The 17139-nt window shown below is 35.4% G+C and overlaps 1 protein-coding gene across 1 annotated transcript in view; it reads left to right on the top strand.

Annotated features, from left to right (window-relative positions):
• The window catches only part of SNX31 (sorting nexin 31), a 74633-nt gene extending 60142 nt beyond the window's left edge, over positions 1-14491 (top strand). The window contains exons 12-14 of the mRNA XM_031947060.1: positions 3273-3350; positions 12445-12504; positions 14075-14491. Of these exons, the coding sequence (XP_031802920.1) occupies positions 3273-3350; positions 12445-12504; positions 14075-14173 (237 nt within the window). The 3' untranslated portion in view covers positions 14174-14491. The remainder of the gene's footprint in view (positions 1-3272; positions 3351-12444; positions 12505-14074) is intronic.
• Positions 14492-17139: the final 2648 nt, after the last annotated feature.

Raw genomic sequence — 17139 nt, 5'->3', positions numbered from 1 at the left:
CATGGGACCCTAAGCTCTCTTTCCACTGCTAGCACTGGTCATCGGAGTGAGAAGATATATGCAGAAATCCTTCAAAAAGCATGAAACTTAGACAAAAATGGAAAGTTTTGTTTGTTTTTTTTAAACAAACAACAAACAAAAAAAGTGAATGGGATTTACCTAAAAGATGAAATGCTCACAGGGAAAATGCATGAGCATCTGCTATGTCCAAATCTGAAGTGTCTTGGAGAGAGATAAAGAGAAACTTTGTATTTGTATTTGTATTCCCAGTGTTTAGCACTACACCTCAAAAAACAGAAGGTACTTAATAAATGCTTATTGACTTGACTGGATCTTTGAGTTCATCTAGAACAGCCCAATCATTTTACAGATGAGAAACCTTAAGGATGCAGAAATCCTTCAAAAAATATAAAATAAATGCTAGACAAAAATGGAAAGTATTAAAAAAAAAAAACCCCAACAATAACCAAAGGAACAAGTAAGTGGGGTTTACCTAAAGATGAATCACTCTCAGGGAAGACCTAGAAAGAAGAGATTGCTCAGGGTCACAGAACTAATTAGTTACTGAGCTGGAGATCCAATTCAGGCATTCTGATTCCTAGTTTAAGTACTCCTCCCATTAAACTTGCCTACTTTGAGGAGGAGCAGAAACATGAGCGTGTGTACTGTCAGTACAAATGAAGAATTGAGATTTAAATCTTTTGTTAGTCACTGGAAAAAAAAATCTTGTTTTAATATTTTTCTCTGTAGGCATTTGTAATGACTTATCCTATGGAGTTAAGAATTGAATGTAGTTAAGATTAATGTTATGATAGAATCCTGTGTCTCCAGGGTGCAGATTGAAATATTACATTAAATAGAAAGTGTTGGGCAATGAGGGAGGTGAGGAAATAGAAGATGTTTTCACATATTATATTCTTGTGAAAATTAAAGGTGATATTTGAAAAGTGAAAAAGGATTGATGTCTAGGTGGTTTAGCCTCAATACCTACAGAGATGTTAGAGATGACTTATTTGTAAAACTGCAAGTGACTTTTTAAAGTATCTTTTAGTAAATGCATTTTGGACAATAGTGAGCAGGTGGGAGAAAATGCTTTGTGGGTAATAAAGGCCTTTTCCTTGTCTGTGAAGCCTAGTCCTAATGACAGAGTTATTTTAGGGTCTAAGGGGTAGCCCTTGGACAGGGAAGGCAGGTAGGATTGTATTAGAAGGGATAGTAGAATATTTGAACTGAACCACTTTCCACCCATCTCTGTTTCCTAAAACTGAAAGATTTGGAGGATCCAAAAACAATTTTCCTGTTTCTCCACAATTCCTTTCCTATTTTCTCTTTCTCTGTCACTAGAAATAGTCCATGATAATTTAGGCCAAGAGATATAGACAAACAGCAGAGTATACCTGTATACACTGTACAAGGACAGAGGTATTGGAGTAATACTGAAGAGAACTGGGATGATGGGAGTGAATAGACAGAATGAAGATATCCCAGTGTTTTGGAATAAGACACAGGACTTGTGCTTACCTATAGCAAGAAAAAGAAGTAGACTCCTCATATAGTCAGAAAAAATGGATGGATAGCTTATGTACTCTATTTGTACCCATGTAAATTCACATGTGAGGAAAGACCTCAAGACAGGGAATCGATTTCTGTAGAGAGGATTTATAGAAGGAAATGGACAGAACCTATATATTTATGTGACTTGTAAGAAAATAGCATTTCTGGGTTAGTTATAAAATGTAAGCCCTAGAAGGGAATTAAAAAGCCATTTTTTTAAAAAATAGCTTTTTATTTACAAGATATATGCATGGGTAATTTTATAGCATTGACAATTGCCAAACCTTTTGTTCCAATTTTTCCCCTCCTTCCCCCTACCCCCTCTCCAGATAGCAGGATGACCAATACATTTTAAATATGTTAAAGTATAAATTAAATACAAAATAAGTATACATGTCCAAACCATTATTTTGCTGTACAAAAAAAATCAGACTCTGAAATAGTGTACAATTAGCCTGTGAAGGAAATCAAAAATGCAGGCTGGCAAAAATATAAGGATTGGGAATTCTATGTAATGGTTCTTTGTCATCTCCCAGAGTTCTTTCGCTGGGCGTAGCTAGTTCAGTTCATTACTGCTCCTTTGGAACTGATTTGGTTCATCTCATTGTTGAAGAGGGCCAGATCCATCAGAATTGATCATCATACAGTATTGTTGTTGAAGTATATAATGATCTCCTGGTCCTGCTCATTTCACTCAGCATCAGTTCATGTCAGTCTCTCCAGGCCTTTCTAAAATCATCCTGTTGGTCATTTCTTTCAGAACAATAATATTCTATAACATTCATAAAGTACAATTTATTCAGCCATTCTCCAGTTGATGGGCATCCACTCAGTTTCCAGTTTCTCCCACTACGAAGAGGGCTGCCATAAACATTTTGGCACATACAGGTCCCTTTCCTTTCTTTAAAATCTCTTTGGGATATAAGCCTAGTAGTAACACTGCTGGATCAAAGGGTATGCACAGTTTAAAAAGCCATTTAATCTAAGCCTTTCATATTATATTATATGATATGTATATATATGTATATATGAGGAAATTGGGGCTCAAAAGTAAAATGATTTACGTAAGGTTTTGTTTGGTAGTGTTGGTGATTGAATAGTAGATAGTATGAGGAAAAATTATGGACATTGATACTATGGATAGTTATAGAAGAACTAAGAAAAGAAGAAAACAAAAACAAAAATAAATTCCAGTTGAATAAAATTAATACCAATATATTAATATGAAGCATAACAATTTGTCAATAATACCTAATTATCATGCAATACAATAAGTATTATGTATATTGTTAAATAGGGGTTGAATTAACTTCAAGAGAAGTTTGATTCAATTACAACAATAAACTGGACAAAATATGGTATTTTTTTTATGGTTGCCAGTTCTCACAGCACACTCATTTACATTGCTGTAGCTTAAAAAATAAGAAACATTCTTAATCAGAGAGCAGGGAAATAGGGAGATTTTAAAAGAAGGTCTCAACAATGTAAGTTTGGCTGTTGTTGGATTTTTTGATTGCATGTATGTATTTGTAGTTAAGCAAATGTTGGCATGTTTTATGTTAAATCAAAACTTTCTGGAAATTTTGAGAAAGAAAAATCTCTTCTGGGAAAAATAACATTCAAATTGAGACCAACATCTGTATTGTGGTTCAGAGAAAGGGATAGAATTGATGGTTTAGTATTTTATTGAGAGAGATTTTATTTATGGGCTTTTGTAGGCTTTTTTGCTGAGTAGCTGCTTGAAAAAGATGATATCGGAGAAACTGATAAAGCTAGCTGCAGAAAATCCAGAAATGGTAAGTATTTTTCCTCTGGATATTTTTATTTTCATTTGTAACTGGTACTGCTAGGCCAAACTAGAGTTCAAGGATTAAGGAATCTAGCAGTCCAGAAAAATAAGAAAAAGCTAGAGTACACAGGCCATACGCACATGAGATCTTTTTCCTCTCTCTTTGGAGTTTGTTGGATACAGTCTGATAGAATGATAAAAAGTCCAAAAAAACTATCTTTAAAGTTCAAACTATACATTTTCTTGAGCGAAAAGTAGTTATACTTACTTGGCTGATAGTACTTTAGCACTCCAGCATTATTGTTTAGTTGTGTCTGACTTTGTGACTCTATTTGGAGTTTTCTTGGCAAAGATACTAAACTGGTTTGCTGTTTCCTTCTCCAGCTCATTTTACATAAAAGGAAACTGAGGCAAACAAGATAAGTGACTTGCCCAATATAGATTTCTTTAAAAATGTCAATTAAAGATAGATGATAGATGATAAATTATAATGAAGATAGATACATAAATAGCCTTTCTATAATTCCTACTACAGGTTAGATACTGTGCCAGGTGCTTTACAAATATTATTTCATTTACTCCTTATAAAAACCTTGGGATATACTATTTTTTTTTTTATTTAATAGCCTTTTATTTACAGGATATATACATGGGTAACTTTACAGCATTAACAATTGCCAAACCTCTTGTTCCAATTTTTCACCTCTTACTCCCCCACCCCCTCCCCTAGATGGCAGGATGACCAGTAGATGTTAAATATATTAAAATATAACTTAGATACACAATAAGTATACATGACCAAAACGTTATTTTGCTGTACAAAAAGAATCAGACTCTGAAATATTGTACAATTAGCTTGTGAAGGAAATCAAAAATGCAGGTGTGCATAAATATAGGGATTGGGAATTCAATGTAATGGTTTTTAGTCATCTCCCAGAGTTCTTTTTCTGGGCATAGCTAGTTCAGTTCATTACTGCTCCATTAGAAATGATTTGGTTGATCTCGTTGCTGAGGATGGCCCAGGTCCATCAGAACTAGTCATCATCTAGTATTGTTGTTGAAGTATATAATGATCTCCTGGTCCTGCTCATTTCACTCAGCATCAGTTCGTGTAAGTCTCTCCAGGCCTTTCTGAAATCATCCTGTTGGTCATTTCTTACAGAACAGTAATATTCCATAATATTCATATACCACAATTTATTCAGCCATTCTCCAACTGATGGACATCCATTCAGTTTCCAGTTTTTAGCCACTACAAAAAGGGCTGCCACAAACATTCGTGTACATACAGGTCCCTTTCCCTTCTTTATAATCTCTTTGGGATATAATCCCAGTAGTAACACTGCTGGATCAAAGGGTATGCACAGTTTGATAACTTTTTGAGCATAGTTCCAAACTACTCTCCAAAATGGTTGGATTCGTTTACAACTCCACCAACAATGCATCAATGTGGGATATACTATTACTCCCATTTTACAGTTCAAAAAGCCTAGACAAACAATAATCCATAAGTACTCTAGAGGAGCAGCTGGTTGGCACAGTGGATAAAGGGTAGAGTGTGGAGTTAGGAGGAGCTGGGATCGTCTCCAGGCCCTGATACTTATTAACTACATAACTCTGGACAAACCCTATTTTTTAAAACTACCCTAAAAATGGTATAGGAAGGGCCAAAGATTTTTAAGCCCCCAAAGTAGAAATGGAAGTGACTTAGGGTCCTAACTTGATGAAGACCCTATCCCATAAGTATTCATAGCCACTTCATGTAATTGCTGTGCTAAATCAAAAAACTGACTGGATAAAACCTGTATCTTAAAGATTATTCTCTTAATGTAAAATTAAAATTCAACTTCCTGGCACATACCTCTTCTAAAAATTATATTAACTCTTACTGAAAGAGATGATACTCAGCTAAGAGTAGATCAGTTTAAAAAAATTTCTTATTATAAGTATTTTGGAATCATTCTGACATCCTGATAAAAATATAGTTTGATTTTTAGAATTTCTTAATTAAGGCAGATTAAGATGACTGATGTCTGGTTAGCAGTTATAATTAAATTATTTTTGCAGATCTTTAATCTGCAATTATGCTACATTAACTATAAGCTTTTTCTCCAGATTTAATTTAATGAACAATAAAAGGATGCACATCTTTAACTTAGCACTGATTTTTTAAAACTGAGGTTGTTCACTGTGTTTCCGAAGGAATTGCTCTTTTATTGTTGCTTACTTTCTTTCTTCTAGTATTTCTCTTCCTTTTTTTTTTTTTAATTAAATAACTTTTTATTGACAGAACCCATGCCAGGGTAATTTTTTACAACATTATCCCTTGCACTCACTTCTGCACTCACTTTTTCCCCTCCCTCCCTCCACCCTCTCCCCCAGATGGCAAACAGTCCTATACATGTTAAATAGGTTACAGTAGATTTTAGATAAAATATATGTGTGCAGAACCGAACAGCTCAGGGAGAATTGGATTTAGAAGGTATAAATAACCTGGGAAGAACAAAAATGCAAGCAGTTTACATTCATTTCCTAGTGTTCTTTCTTTGGGTGTAGCTGCTTCTGTCCATCCTTGATCAATTGAAACTAAGTTAGATCTTGTCTTTGTTGAAGAAATCCACTTCCTTCAGAATACATCCTCATACAGTATCGCTGTTGAGGTATATAATGATTTCCTGGTTCTGCTCATTTCGCTCAGCATCAGTTCATGTAAGTCTCTCCAAGCCTCTCTGTATTTGTCCTGCTGGTCATTTCTTTTTTTTTTTTTTTTTTAATAGCCTTTTATTTACAGGATATATGCATGGGTAACTTTACAGCATTAACAATTGCCAAACCTCTTGTTCCAATTTTTCACCTCTTACCCCCCCACCCCCTCCCCTAGATGGCAGGATGACTCTGCTGGTCATTTCTTACAGAACAATAATATTACATAACATTCATATACCACAATTTACTCAATCATTCTCCAATTGATGGGCATCCATTCATTTTCCAGCTTCTGGCCACTACAAAGAGACCCGCCACAAACATTTTGGCACATACAGGTCCCTTTCCCTTTTTTAGTATCTCTTTAGGGTATAAGCCCAGTAGAGACACTGCTGGATCAAAGGGTATGCACAGTTTGATAACTTTTTGGGCATAGTTCCAAATTGCTCTCCAGAATGGCTGGATGTGTTCACAATTCCACCAAAAATGTATCAGTGTCCCTGTTTTCCCGCATCCCCTCCAACATTCCGCATTATCTTTCCCTATCATTCTGGCCAATCTGACAGGTGTGTAGTGGTATCTCAGAATTGTCTTAATTTGCATTTCTCTGATCAATAGTGATTTGGAACACTCTTTCATATGAGTGGTAATAATTTCAATTTCATCATCTGAAAATTGTCTGTTCATATCCTTTGACCATTTATCAATTGGAGAATGGCTTGATTTCTTATAAATTAGAGTCAATTCTCTATATATTTTGGAAATGAGGCCTTTATCAGAACCTTTGATTGTAAAAATGTTTTCCCAGTTTATTGTTTCCCTTCTAATTTTGCCTGCATTCGTTTTGTTTGTTCAAAAACTTTTCAATTTGATATAATCAAAATTTTCAATTTTGTAGTCAATAGTGCTCTCTAGTTCTTCTTTGGTCATAAAGTCCTTCCCCTTCCACAGGTCTGAGAGGTAAACTATCCTATGCTCTTCCAATTTATTTATGATCTCATCCTTTATGCCTAGATCATGAACCCATTTTGACCTTATCTTGGTGTATGGGGTTAAGTGTGGGTCGATGCCTAGTTTCTGCCATAGTATTTCTCTTCCTTGAGGAAAACATTTGAAGTTCTTGGGTTGAGATCATATAAGATGGGAAGTTACTAGTATGTTAGGTGAGAAATAGTAAGGTAACTGTGGTAGAAAGAAACCAATAAACTAACAAAAGGATCAAGAAAGCTTATTTTAAAAGAGTAATAAAAACCAACCTCTCCAGAAGGATGGGAGCACTTGCGTTCCAAGAAAAAAAATTTTAAGCCATTAACTGAAGTGGGCCCATTAAAAGGAAAAGTACTTTCACCTCTGAATGACTGTAAGTCCCTGCTTGGTGCCAGAAATGCTTCTATATTAAATTTGTAGAATGGAGATATTAATGATGAATTTAATTTATTTCTTTTAGAACTCTGGCTATGAGAGTCAATGAGGTTACTGCATTCCTTAAGTTCACATGTAAAATGAAAGAATTTATAGAGTTTTATGATTAATTGAAAAGTCACCAGTCTCTGTATTGGAGCATAGGAACAATGCATACAGTAAGAGCTTAATTAACATTTATTGAGTTAAATTAAATTACTGTCTAGTTTGGATTGTGTGGAGTATAGGAGGCATTATGGGTGGCTCAGTGCTAAAGCACTTATTTGGAAATCAGAGGAACTGCACAAGGTACTTAACCTCCATTTCCTCGTATGTAAAATGAGGCAGTTGAATTATTTGATTTCTAAAGTTTCTTCAGACTTTAGCTCTCTAGTCTTAGAAAGGTTGCATGTGTGTATGTGCGTGTGTGTGTTTTCAGGTTTCTTGGCATAGTAACACAGTATTCATAGTAAAACAGGATTCAAATCCACTTTACTGTCGACTGTTGTTAAGTAAACTTAACCACTCTGAGGTTATTTTCTATTGGAATGATAATGTTCAGAGCCAGCTGCTCATAAGCTAAACATGAGGCTAAAATGACAAAATGTATGTAAAGTATTTTGCAAGCCTTCAACTTCTACACTACGCTTATATGTATGTGCACATGTGTGTGTATATCATTTCTTATATATACATGCACATTTATCAGTAATTGCTTTGTTTTATCCTAGTTAAAAACATTTAATCTATTGAAGTCTCCATTTTCTAAAGTCCTTCATTTAGTTTCTCTTACCTATGAAAGATAAGACAAAGTTACAATCTCTTAAAAAGTGTTTTTCAAGGTTTTTGATTGTAGTCTTTCTGCATAGGAATGGAGCCCTATCTGTAAGTACTTGGATAGCATGAGAGGCCTGGCAGGGACAAAGCAGATGACCCATTGGACATGCTTCTGCCATTGTTGATATTTCTAAACACCCCCCTATCCATTCTTTCTTCCAAATAAAATCTTTTAATTACTCTAATGAAATTCTAGGACTTTATCACAGACCAGAATAGGAGGGATGATAGAATCTGATAGAATTTAAAGTAATCTGTGATTAATTGATTGGTTGCCTGTGGCTATATAGCCATAACACTTACTTGTATCTAGGGGAAAAAAAAGAACAAAAATTGGAATTTAATTTGAATCAAATCATTAAGCAAAGATATTGGTCTTCTCATCATCCTCCCTCCAGGAAATGATCCCTACCAAGCAGAGTCAGTCTCTTATTAGTCAGTAATTAAAATCCCCAGTATGTGCTGCTCACTGTGCTAAGTGCTGAGGATGCAAATGAGAAAAAAGAAAAACAAACAGTACCTGTCCTTAAGGAGCTTACAACCAAAAGAAGAAAGGTAATATGGTTTAGTGGTGCAGTGGATAGAATGCCAGGCTTAAAGTCAATAAGGCCTGATCAAATTGGTCTCAGACACTTACTAGCTGTATGACTCTGGGCAAGTCACTTAACCTTGTATGCCTCAGTTTCCCCATCTGTCAAATGAATTGGAGAAGGAAATGGCAGATCACTCTAGTATCTTTGCCAATATGATTGAATATAACTGAAAAACAACACACAAAAGGAGGCTGAAAAGCAGAGAGAGGAGGAGGCATGGTGGAAAAGTCAGAAAAGTCTTAAAATAGACCAGCCAGTTGAGAAATGAGATATTTTGAGCTGAGCTCCCTCCCTTAAGTGATGCTGTAGAAGTTCATATCTCCATCCTCCAATCAGAGAGACTTGAGTGGTGGTGATGACATGGAGTAATAGGACTAATGGGATCCTGCTGATGAGGTTTTCTCAATAATGAGCTTCCATGGGACATAGTGGAGAAATCAGAGAGGAAATGATTAGTATCTAGAGCAATGATTTACACAAAACAGCCACTTTTTAATAAAGTCATTTATTTATTTTGTAAACACCTATTATCTCTTTCTTCCTCTTCCTCCCCTCTCCAGTTGAACAATAAATAAGAAAGAAAAAGAAATTCTCATGACAAACTTGCATAGTCCAGGAAAACAAACCACTTCCAAAAATAAGTATCTCATTCTGAGTTTTAAGTATATTATCTCTTTGTCAGGAAGTAGGCAGCATCCTTCATCATCAGGAATCATGATTTATTGTCGCATTGATCAGATTCTTGAAGTCTTTCCAAGTTGTTGGGTTTTTTTTTTTTTTTTTTTTTGCAATATTATTCTAGTTCTGTTACTTTGCAAAAGTTTATAATAGCCTTCCCAGTGTCTATTTGGTCATTTCTTATGCCACAATACATTATAACCACATATCATAATTTGTTTAGCTTTTCCCTGGTAGATGGGATATCTTGGATATGAAACTTTTACAAGAAAAACTTCCTGCAACAATGCTTTTTCCAGATACCACTTTCCCATCTAATTCTAACTACATTATCTTTGTGTACTAACTTTTAAATTTAATCTTATGTAAAGAAAATTGGCCATTTAATCTTCTGTTCCTTCTCTGTCCATTGTTTAGTCATGGACTCCTCCTTTATCCATAGTTGGGAAAGGAAATTTCTTCCTTGCCTTTCTAATTTGCTTATTTTGCCACCTTTTATATCTAAACTATATATCTATTTGAAGTTTAACCTGGTATACATCATGAGATGTTGGCCTGTACCTAATTTTTTTTTCATAATTATAACTTTTTATTGACAGAACCCATGCCTGAGTAATTTTTTACAGCATTATCCCTTGCACTCACTTCTGTTCCGACTTTTCCCCTCCCTCCCTTCACCCCCTCCCCCAGATGGCAAGCAGTCCTATACATGTTAAATATGTCACCACATAGCCTAGATACAATATATGTGCAGAACCAAACAGTTCTCTTGTTGCACAGGAAGAATTGGATTCAGAAGGTAAAAATAACCCGGGAAGAAAAACGAAAATGCAAACAGTTTACATTCATTTCCTAGTGTTCTTTCTTTGGGTGTAGCTGCTTCTGTCCATCCTTGATTAATTGAAACTGAGTTAGATCTTCTCTTTGTGGAAGAAATCCACTTCCATTTAGAATACATCCTCATACAGTATCGTTGTTGAAGTATATAATGATCTCCTGGTTCTGCTCATTTCACTTGCTTTAAAAAATGTTTTCAATTCTATAAGTTACTTCTAATGTGCCCTGATTCCTTTTCCTATTGCCTAGGAGCTTCTGGCTGACGTTTTGTAGAGTTTTGAGGGTGGAAGAAGTAAAATACTATAATTTATCATTGGATTTCTTGATTAATATTCTCTCTGTTGTGAATTTCAGGGGTTTGCTGAAATAGATATGTAGAAAGTAGGTGATTTGCCTCCCATTCAATTCCATCTTGGCTAAAAGTCTTGAAATCAATTTAATAGAACTTAGTTTTCTCCATTTTGCCGTGAGGACTATAATTTTAAGATCTCTCTGAATTCAGGAATATTTTTTTAAAAGTATACCATACAGATATGTACCCCATAAATAAAATAAATCTCCATTAAGTTCAGATAAAACCTCACTAATTGAGTCAGTGGAAAATAAAGGAAAAAGAGAAAATATAGTATAGTTTAGTTGTTACCTTTAGGTAATGTACTCAAAAGATAAATCTCAATTTATAAAGAGAAGCTAGGTGGTACAGTGGATAAAGCAATGGCCTGGGAATCAGGAAAACTCATCTTTCTGAGTTCAAATCTGGCCTCTCAGACACTTAGCTGTGTGATCCTAGGTAAATCACTTATCCCTGTTTGCCTCAGTTTCCTCATATGTAAAATGAGCTGGAGAAGGAAATGGCAAATCATTCCAGTATTTCTGCAAAAACACCTCAAATGGGATCATGAATATCCATTTCAAGAGTATTGGAATTTTAATTAGAAAAAGGAAAAGTAAATATTCCACCTGTTCTAAGGCTCAGCCAAAGATTAGATGTAAACACAGCTTGTAGCATTTTCCCTTTAAACTACATTCTTAGGACATTTTTTATTGATTGATTTTTTCCTTCCTTTCAAATACCAACTATGAGCTTTCCCTGCTAAGGTTACATTTCCTACTCTATAGTTTTCTTATATGTGGATATAATGGTAAGTGTTTAATAGCCAGCTCTCTGGGGGGAAATACATATGATATACTTTGAAGTTTAATCAACCTTATTAACATTTTCTATATCACTTTGTAAAGTCTAGACAATCAACAATCAACAAAAACAATAAATCAAGGCCTGATTTTATAGTCTTTGTCAGTTTCTGGGGTGTAAATACTATTATTAGAAATTTAATTATTGGCTCTCTGGGACCAGGTCTCAGCTGGTTCCAGCACATCCCTGGTTATATGTATCTATTTAACCAATGAGGGAGGGGACTGTATTTGTATTTTTGTCCAACATTTAGCACAATTCCTGACCCATAGGTATTTAGTAAATGATTGTTGATTGGTAGATTTCCCAAGAGAAAAACTAGAGTATAAACTTGAATTCAAATATGCATATTGATCCACACTAATTACTTTTAAAAGTAAGTGATTTGGGACATCTAGATGGCATTGTGGATGGCAGTTGGCCCTGGAGTCAGAAGGACCTGAGTTCAAATGCAGCCTTAGACACTTAGCGCATCATAGCTGTTATCTGTCCCTCCCTCTCTTCCTTCCTTTCTTCCTTCCTTCCTTCCTTCCTTCCTTCCTTCCTTCCTTCCTTCCTTCCTTCCTTCCTTCCTTCCTTCCTTCCTTCCTTCCTTCCCTCCCTTCTTTCTTTCATCTCAAGGATGCAGAATTTAGGAAATCAACCTAACATAGACTTGGATCTTCCTCCAACTCTTTTTAGAAAATTTCAAATTAGAGGTACATGTCATATTCAGGTTCCACAGCTACTTGGGGGCTGTGACAACTATTAAGCCAATTACTGTAGAAGGAGAAATGTGTCCATTAATCAAATATATTACTTGTGTGCTCTTTTGCTCTGAGAGATACTGATGAATATTTTACTAATCTATTTAGCAGATTGAAGTCCCCCTGGAACAAGGCAAAAGTAAGAAATCCTGCCATCAACAAAGCCAGGTCTGTGAGTGAAATTATGTAACCAATAACTATTAGGATTTGTATTAATCTGTCCTTTTAATAGCATTCCACCTCCAAAAATACACCATGAAATCTCTTTCACAAAACAAGCTTTCTACTGATTAGACCATTCTGGAGAAAGAGATACCACAGTATGGAGCTAGAAAATTTTATTACTGCACACATTATAGACAGAAAATGAAGAGGACAGCCAATAGTCATTCCATTCAAAAAACCTTTAGGCATTTGGTGTTTCAATCACTTAGCCCCTCATTCTGTCTCTGAGATCTCCTTTTGTGGACTCTGTTCAGCACCTACATGGTTTCCAAGCATATAATACGCACTTTGTAAATGTTTGTTGAATGGACTGATTGAATGAATGACTTGCATTGTACAATATAATATTATTACCCTGTGAATACCACTATTGTAGGGAACTCCCAGCATGGGATCCACTAAATGGCACAATGAATAGAGCACTGGGCTTAGCATCAAAAAGACTCATCTTCCTGAGTTCAGATCTGGACCTAGACCCTTACTGGCTGGGCAAGTCACTTAACCCTGTTTGCCTACTTTCCTCATCTGTAAAATGACTTGCAAAAGGAAATGGCAAATCACCCCCATATCTCTGCCAAGAAAACCCCAAATGGGGTTAGGAATAGTCCTATATGACTGAAATGATTGAATAATGACAATCCAGTTTAGGAGTTTCTTCCATTCACACAGTAAATAAATGAATCCTTGGGAATTGTCTGAAACAGCGAGAGATTAAATGACTTGTCCAATTAACAATTGTTAAGAGTTGAGAAATGAATTAAGGTCTTCCAGAGTCACATTGTTAGATCATAGATTTAAAATTGGAAGGGACCTCAGGTCATTTAGTTCAATTCCTTCATTTTAGAAATGAAGAAACTGAGCTCCAGAAAGATCCTTGAACAAATGATTTTGCTTAAGGTCACTTAGATAACTAAACATAGGAGATAACATTTGAACTCAGATCTTCTGACCAAAGAGCTAGTATACTTCATCCTATGGTGCTTTCAAGCCCAGAAATATTCTATCCAATTCACCACAATGTTCCTGGTTAGATTTGGAAAATACATTTTTGAGTGTGTTAGGTTTGTGTTGCATTTTTTACAATTAACCTATAAGCCCATACTATCCCTCTCCCAGGCTGCCCTACTAAGTTCTCCTAAACTCTGCTCTGTAAATGGGGGGAAAATAATATTCCAGCAAAATTAATTACTACTGTATTGTCTAGATATAAGTACTTACTAGAATAAATAGAATGAATAGTTACAGAATGATGAACCTTTATACTTTAAGCCCCTTACTATAAAATGTGAGGGCTGGCAATGTCTCATTTTTCATAGTCCTTTCACATTCTCTCACCTGACAATATGGCACTATTTAAAGCATGAGTAAGGTGCAAGGATCCTTGTTTCCATAAAAGTAATTTTTCTTTGCTCTTATTGTGTTGTTTTGAAATCCAGAAGATTTGCCACAGTTATTGCCTTTTTAGTAAGTTTTTTTTCTGACATAAATAATGTATTCAAGTCTTTGTTTGCAGATAAACTATTTTGATTTTCCAACAAGAAAAAGCAAGATTTCAGTTAAGTCAACTGAAGAAGACTGCGTGTTTGAGACTATAAGGGAAGAGGATCTTTGAAGAAAAAGAAAAAAGAAATCCAACATTTTCTACTTTCTTTCTTTAAAGTAAATCACTTTAAACAGCAGACTGTGAATTAACCAGAAGTTGGCTTCATATCACCAGTGGAAGAAAATTGACACTTTTGACATTAAGAGTAAAGTTTTACTGTTCAAGATGTGGGTTACAACTCAGTGTAAATAAGAGGATGAGAAAGAAACAGGATCAAAATTTGTCTAGATTTAAGGTCAAGCAGCAAACATTAAAACATATTTCACAGTTTTCTCCTACAGCAAGTATGATCTACCTTTACAAATCCTCTATTTCAATTGCTGATAATATGACAAATCATATGGCACAATAAATGATCAGCTGTAGCTGGCAAAATTATTAATCTGAAGAGGGCCCCAATAGAGTTTAGAACATTATGAACCTGCCTGTACCTTCAACATGAAGGAAGTGGGCCATCTCCTAATTTACTTTTTAGGGATGAAAGAAATACTGGAACTTTAAATGGCAGGGTTATGGTTTGGTTGGGGAATGAATAAAAAGACTCAAAATGTCATCTCAACACAATTGCTGCTATGTTGAGGCTTGCTAGCTTGTGTATCTAGGAAAGAGTCTGAATACATGATTTATACAGAGTGAAGGATTATGATCAGAACCTACTCTTCTTAGGAAATGGGAAACTTGGGAGGGAAGACTGGACTCCACTAATCTACCCATAAATCTGGGGAGTCATGATTTAAGTTATTATTTTGATTAAATGCCTTTTTTTTTTCTTTGCTTCAATGTCATTCCAAGGCCTGATACTTCTCTGGGCCATTCTGAAACAAATCAATGGGCTCTCCTGGCTGCCTGTTTCTGTGCTATTGTAGGGGTGTTCTTTAGTTCAGACTAGAGATTTAAGAACTCAATAGAAAATTGATCTTTATATTGGAAATGGTTGGTTTAAAAATTTGGGGAGGCCTCATGTTTTATGTCAGCTTAGAAATCAAATCTCTCATCCCCCAAATAGGTACCATACACTACTGGTCCTTTTACTGATCCATTTCTAGTACATTAAAAATAAAACAAAACAAAATCTAATTACATCATTCCATGGCATGGGATTAGGATCACAGAAAAGAGAAGAACTAGATATATGTAGAGAAATTTTGTTTCAGGTTTCCTATGTGCATAAAATATTGCAGTGTGCCTTTGGGGTTATCTAACTAGTATAATGATAAAAAATATGAAATGTGTGATGTGGAGTTTTGAAGTTGTTTTTGGATATTCTACTAATTTTCTCTTTCTGAAGTATGTTAAAGTTCATAAATAAATGTCTACAGCAATGATTTCTTAAAACAGTAAGTTTACATTTTTGGCTATAATGTATACAAAGGTAATGTGTGTTTGTGTGTGCGCGTGCGTGTGCATGTGTGTGTGTGTGTGTGCATGTATACATAGGATATATATAGAAAGTATATATATATATAGATTATAGTTTATACAAAGGATAATATGATATATACATATATAAATGTATAGGTACATATGTGTATATGTATGCATGGGTGTATATGTACACACACAACACTCCAATAGTTAAATCAGTTATATTTTTTGAAATAGAAACTTCTCTCATTTTGCCAGTTTGGTAATGTCAAGGCAATATTTTTGATCTGTGAATATTAGGGTTTCAAGCTTCATGTTATAGTTAAATCTAAGATACTTTCCAATTTTGAGATTCCATAATTGGGACAAATTGAAACAAATACTGTGCTTTCAATGTGCATTGTACCAAACACTAGGAATAATGAGATCTTTAAGACACAATCTTCATTCAAAAGACTGATAGTGAAGTTGGGAAGACAGAATAGACAGAACATTCTGAATCCTCTCCCTCCCTCCCTCCCTTTGTTCTTCTCTCTCTCTCTCTCTCTCTCTCTCTCTCTCTCTCTTCTCTCTCTCTCTCTCTCTCTCTCTCTCTCTCTCTCTCTCTCTCTCTCTCTCTCTCCCTCTCTCTCTCCTCTCTCTCTCTCTGTGTGTCTCTGTTTCTCTGTCTCTCTGTTTCTCTCTCTCTCTGTCTCTCTCTCTCTCATACACCCCCACACACACACACCCCAATCCCATAATCCTATAAATGCCAAATGAATGGTAAGATAAAAAGTATTACAGGAATTCAGAGGAAAAGATCATTCTTGATGTTGGGTTGGTTAGGGTTCCAAAGAATAAGAGAAAGACTTGTTAAGCCATGAAGAAAAATGGATAGGACTTAAATAAGAAGAGATGGCAAGAAAAAGAAATCATTAGCTGGGGAAAAACACATTTTTGAAGGAGTAGATAGTCGCAGAAGGTAGTTGATGATGTGAGATGAGGAGAATAGAAAAGGGGACTCTGCAAAAGACTAAATAAGATAGTGAATTAATTGAAGAGGTATAAAAGTATTGCCTAGCAATAGTATGAGCCCAGTTGAAGTGAATGCCGTGATATACAGATTTATGAGGTTATATAGCGAAAATTTGTAGGTAGCTGGATGATATAGTGGATAGAGCACCGGGCCTGAAGTCAAGAAAACTCATTTTCCTGAGTTCAAATCTGGCCTCAGACACTTACTAGCTTTGTGACCCTGGGCAAGTCATTTAACCAAATGAGCTGGAAAAGGAAATGGCAAACCAGGTTAGTATTTTTTTAAAACTCCACGAGTCATAAAATGTGAAAAAAAATTTTTTTCCCTGCTAAAGAAAACTCTCCAAAGCATTAGGTTCAAGAAATTGAGCTAGAAACTCAGTTGTTGAGTCATTTCAGTTGTGTCCAACTCTTCTTGACCCCATTTGGGCTTTTCTTGGCAAAGATACTGTAGCGATTTGCCATTTCCTTCTACAGATTATGTTTACAGATGAAGAAACTGAGGGCAAAAGTGACTTGCCCAGGATCACATAGCCAGTGAGTATCTGAGGCTAGATTTGAACTGAGGTAGATGAATCTCCCCAGCACTATCTACT

Source organism: Sarcophilus harrisii, chromosome 1 (assembly GCF_902635505.1).
Source record: "Sarcophilus harrisii chromosome 1, mSarHar1.11, whole genome shotgun sequence".
NCBI lineage: Eukaryota > Metazoa > Chordata > Mammalia > Dasyuromorphia > Dasyuridae > Sarcophilus > Sarcophilus harrisii.
This window is presented reverse-complemented; position numbering and strand designations above follow the sequence as displayed.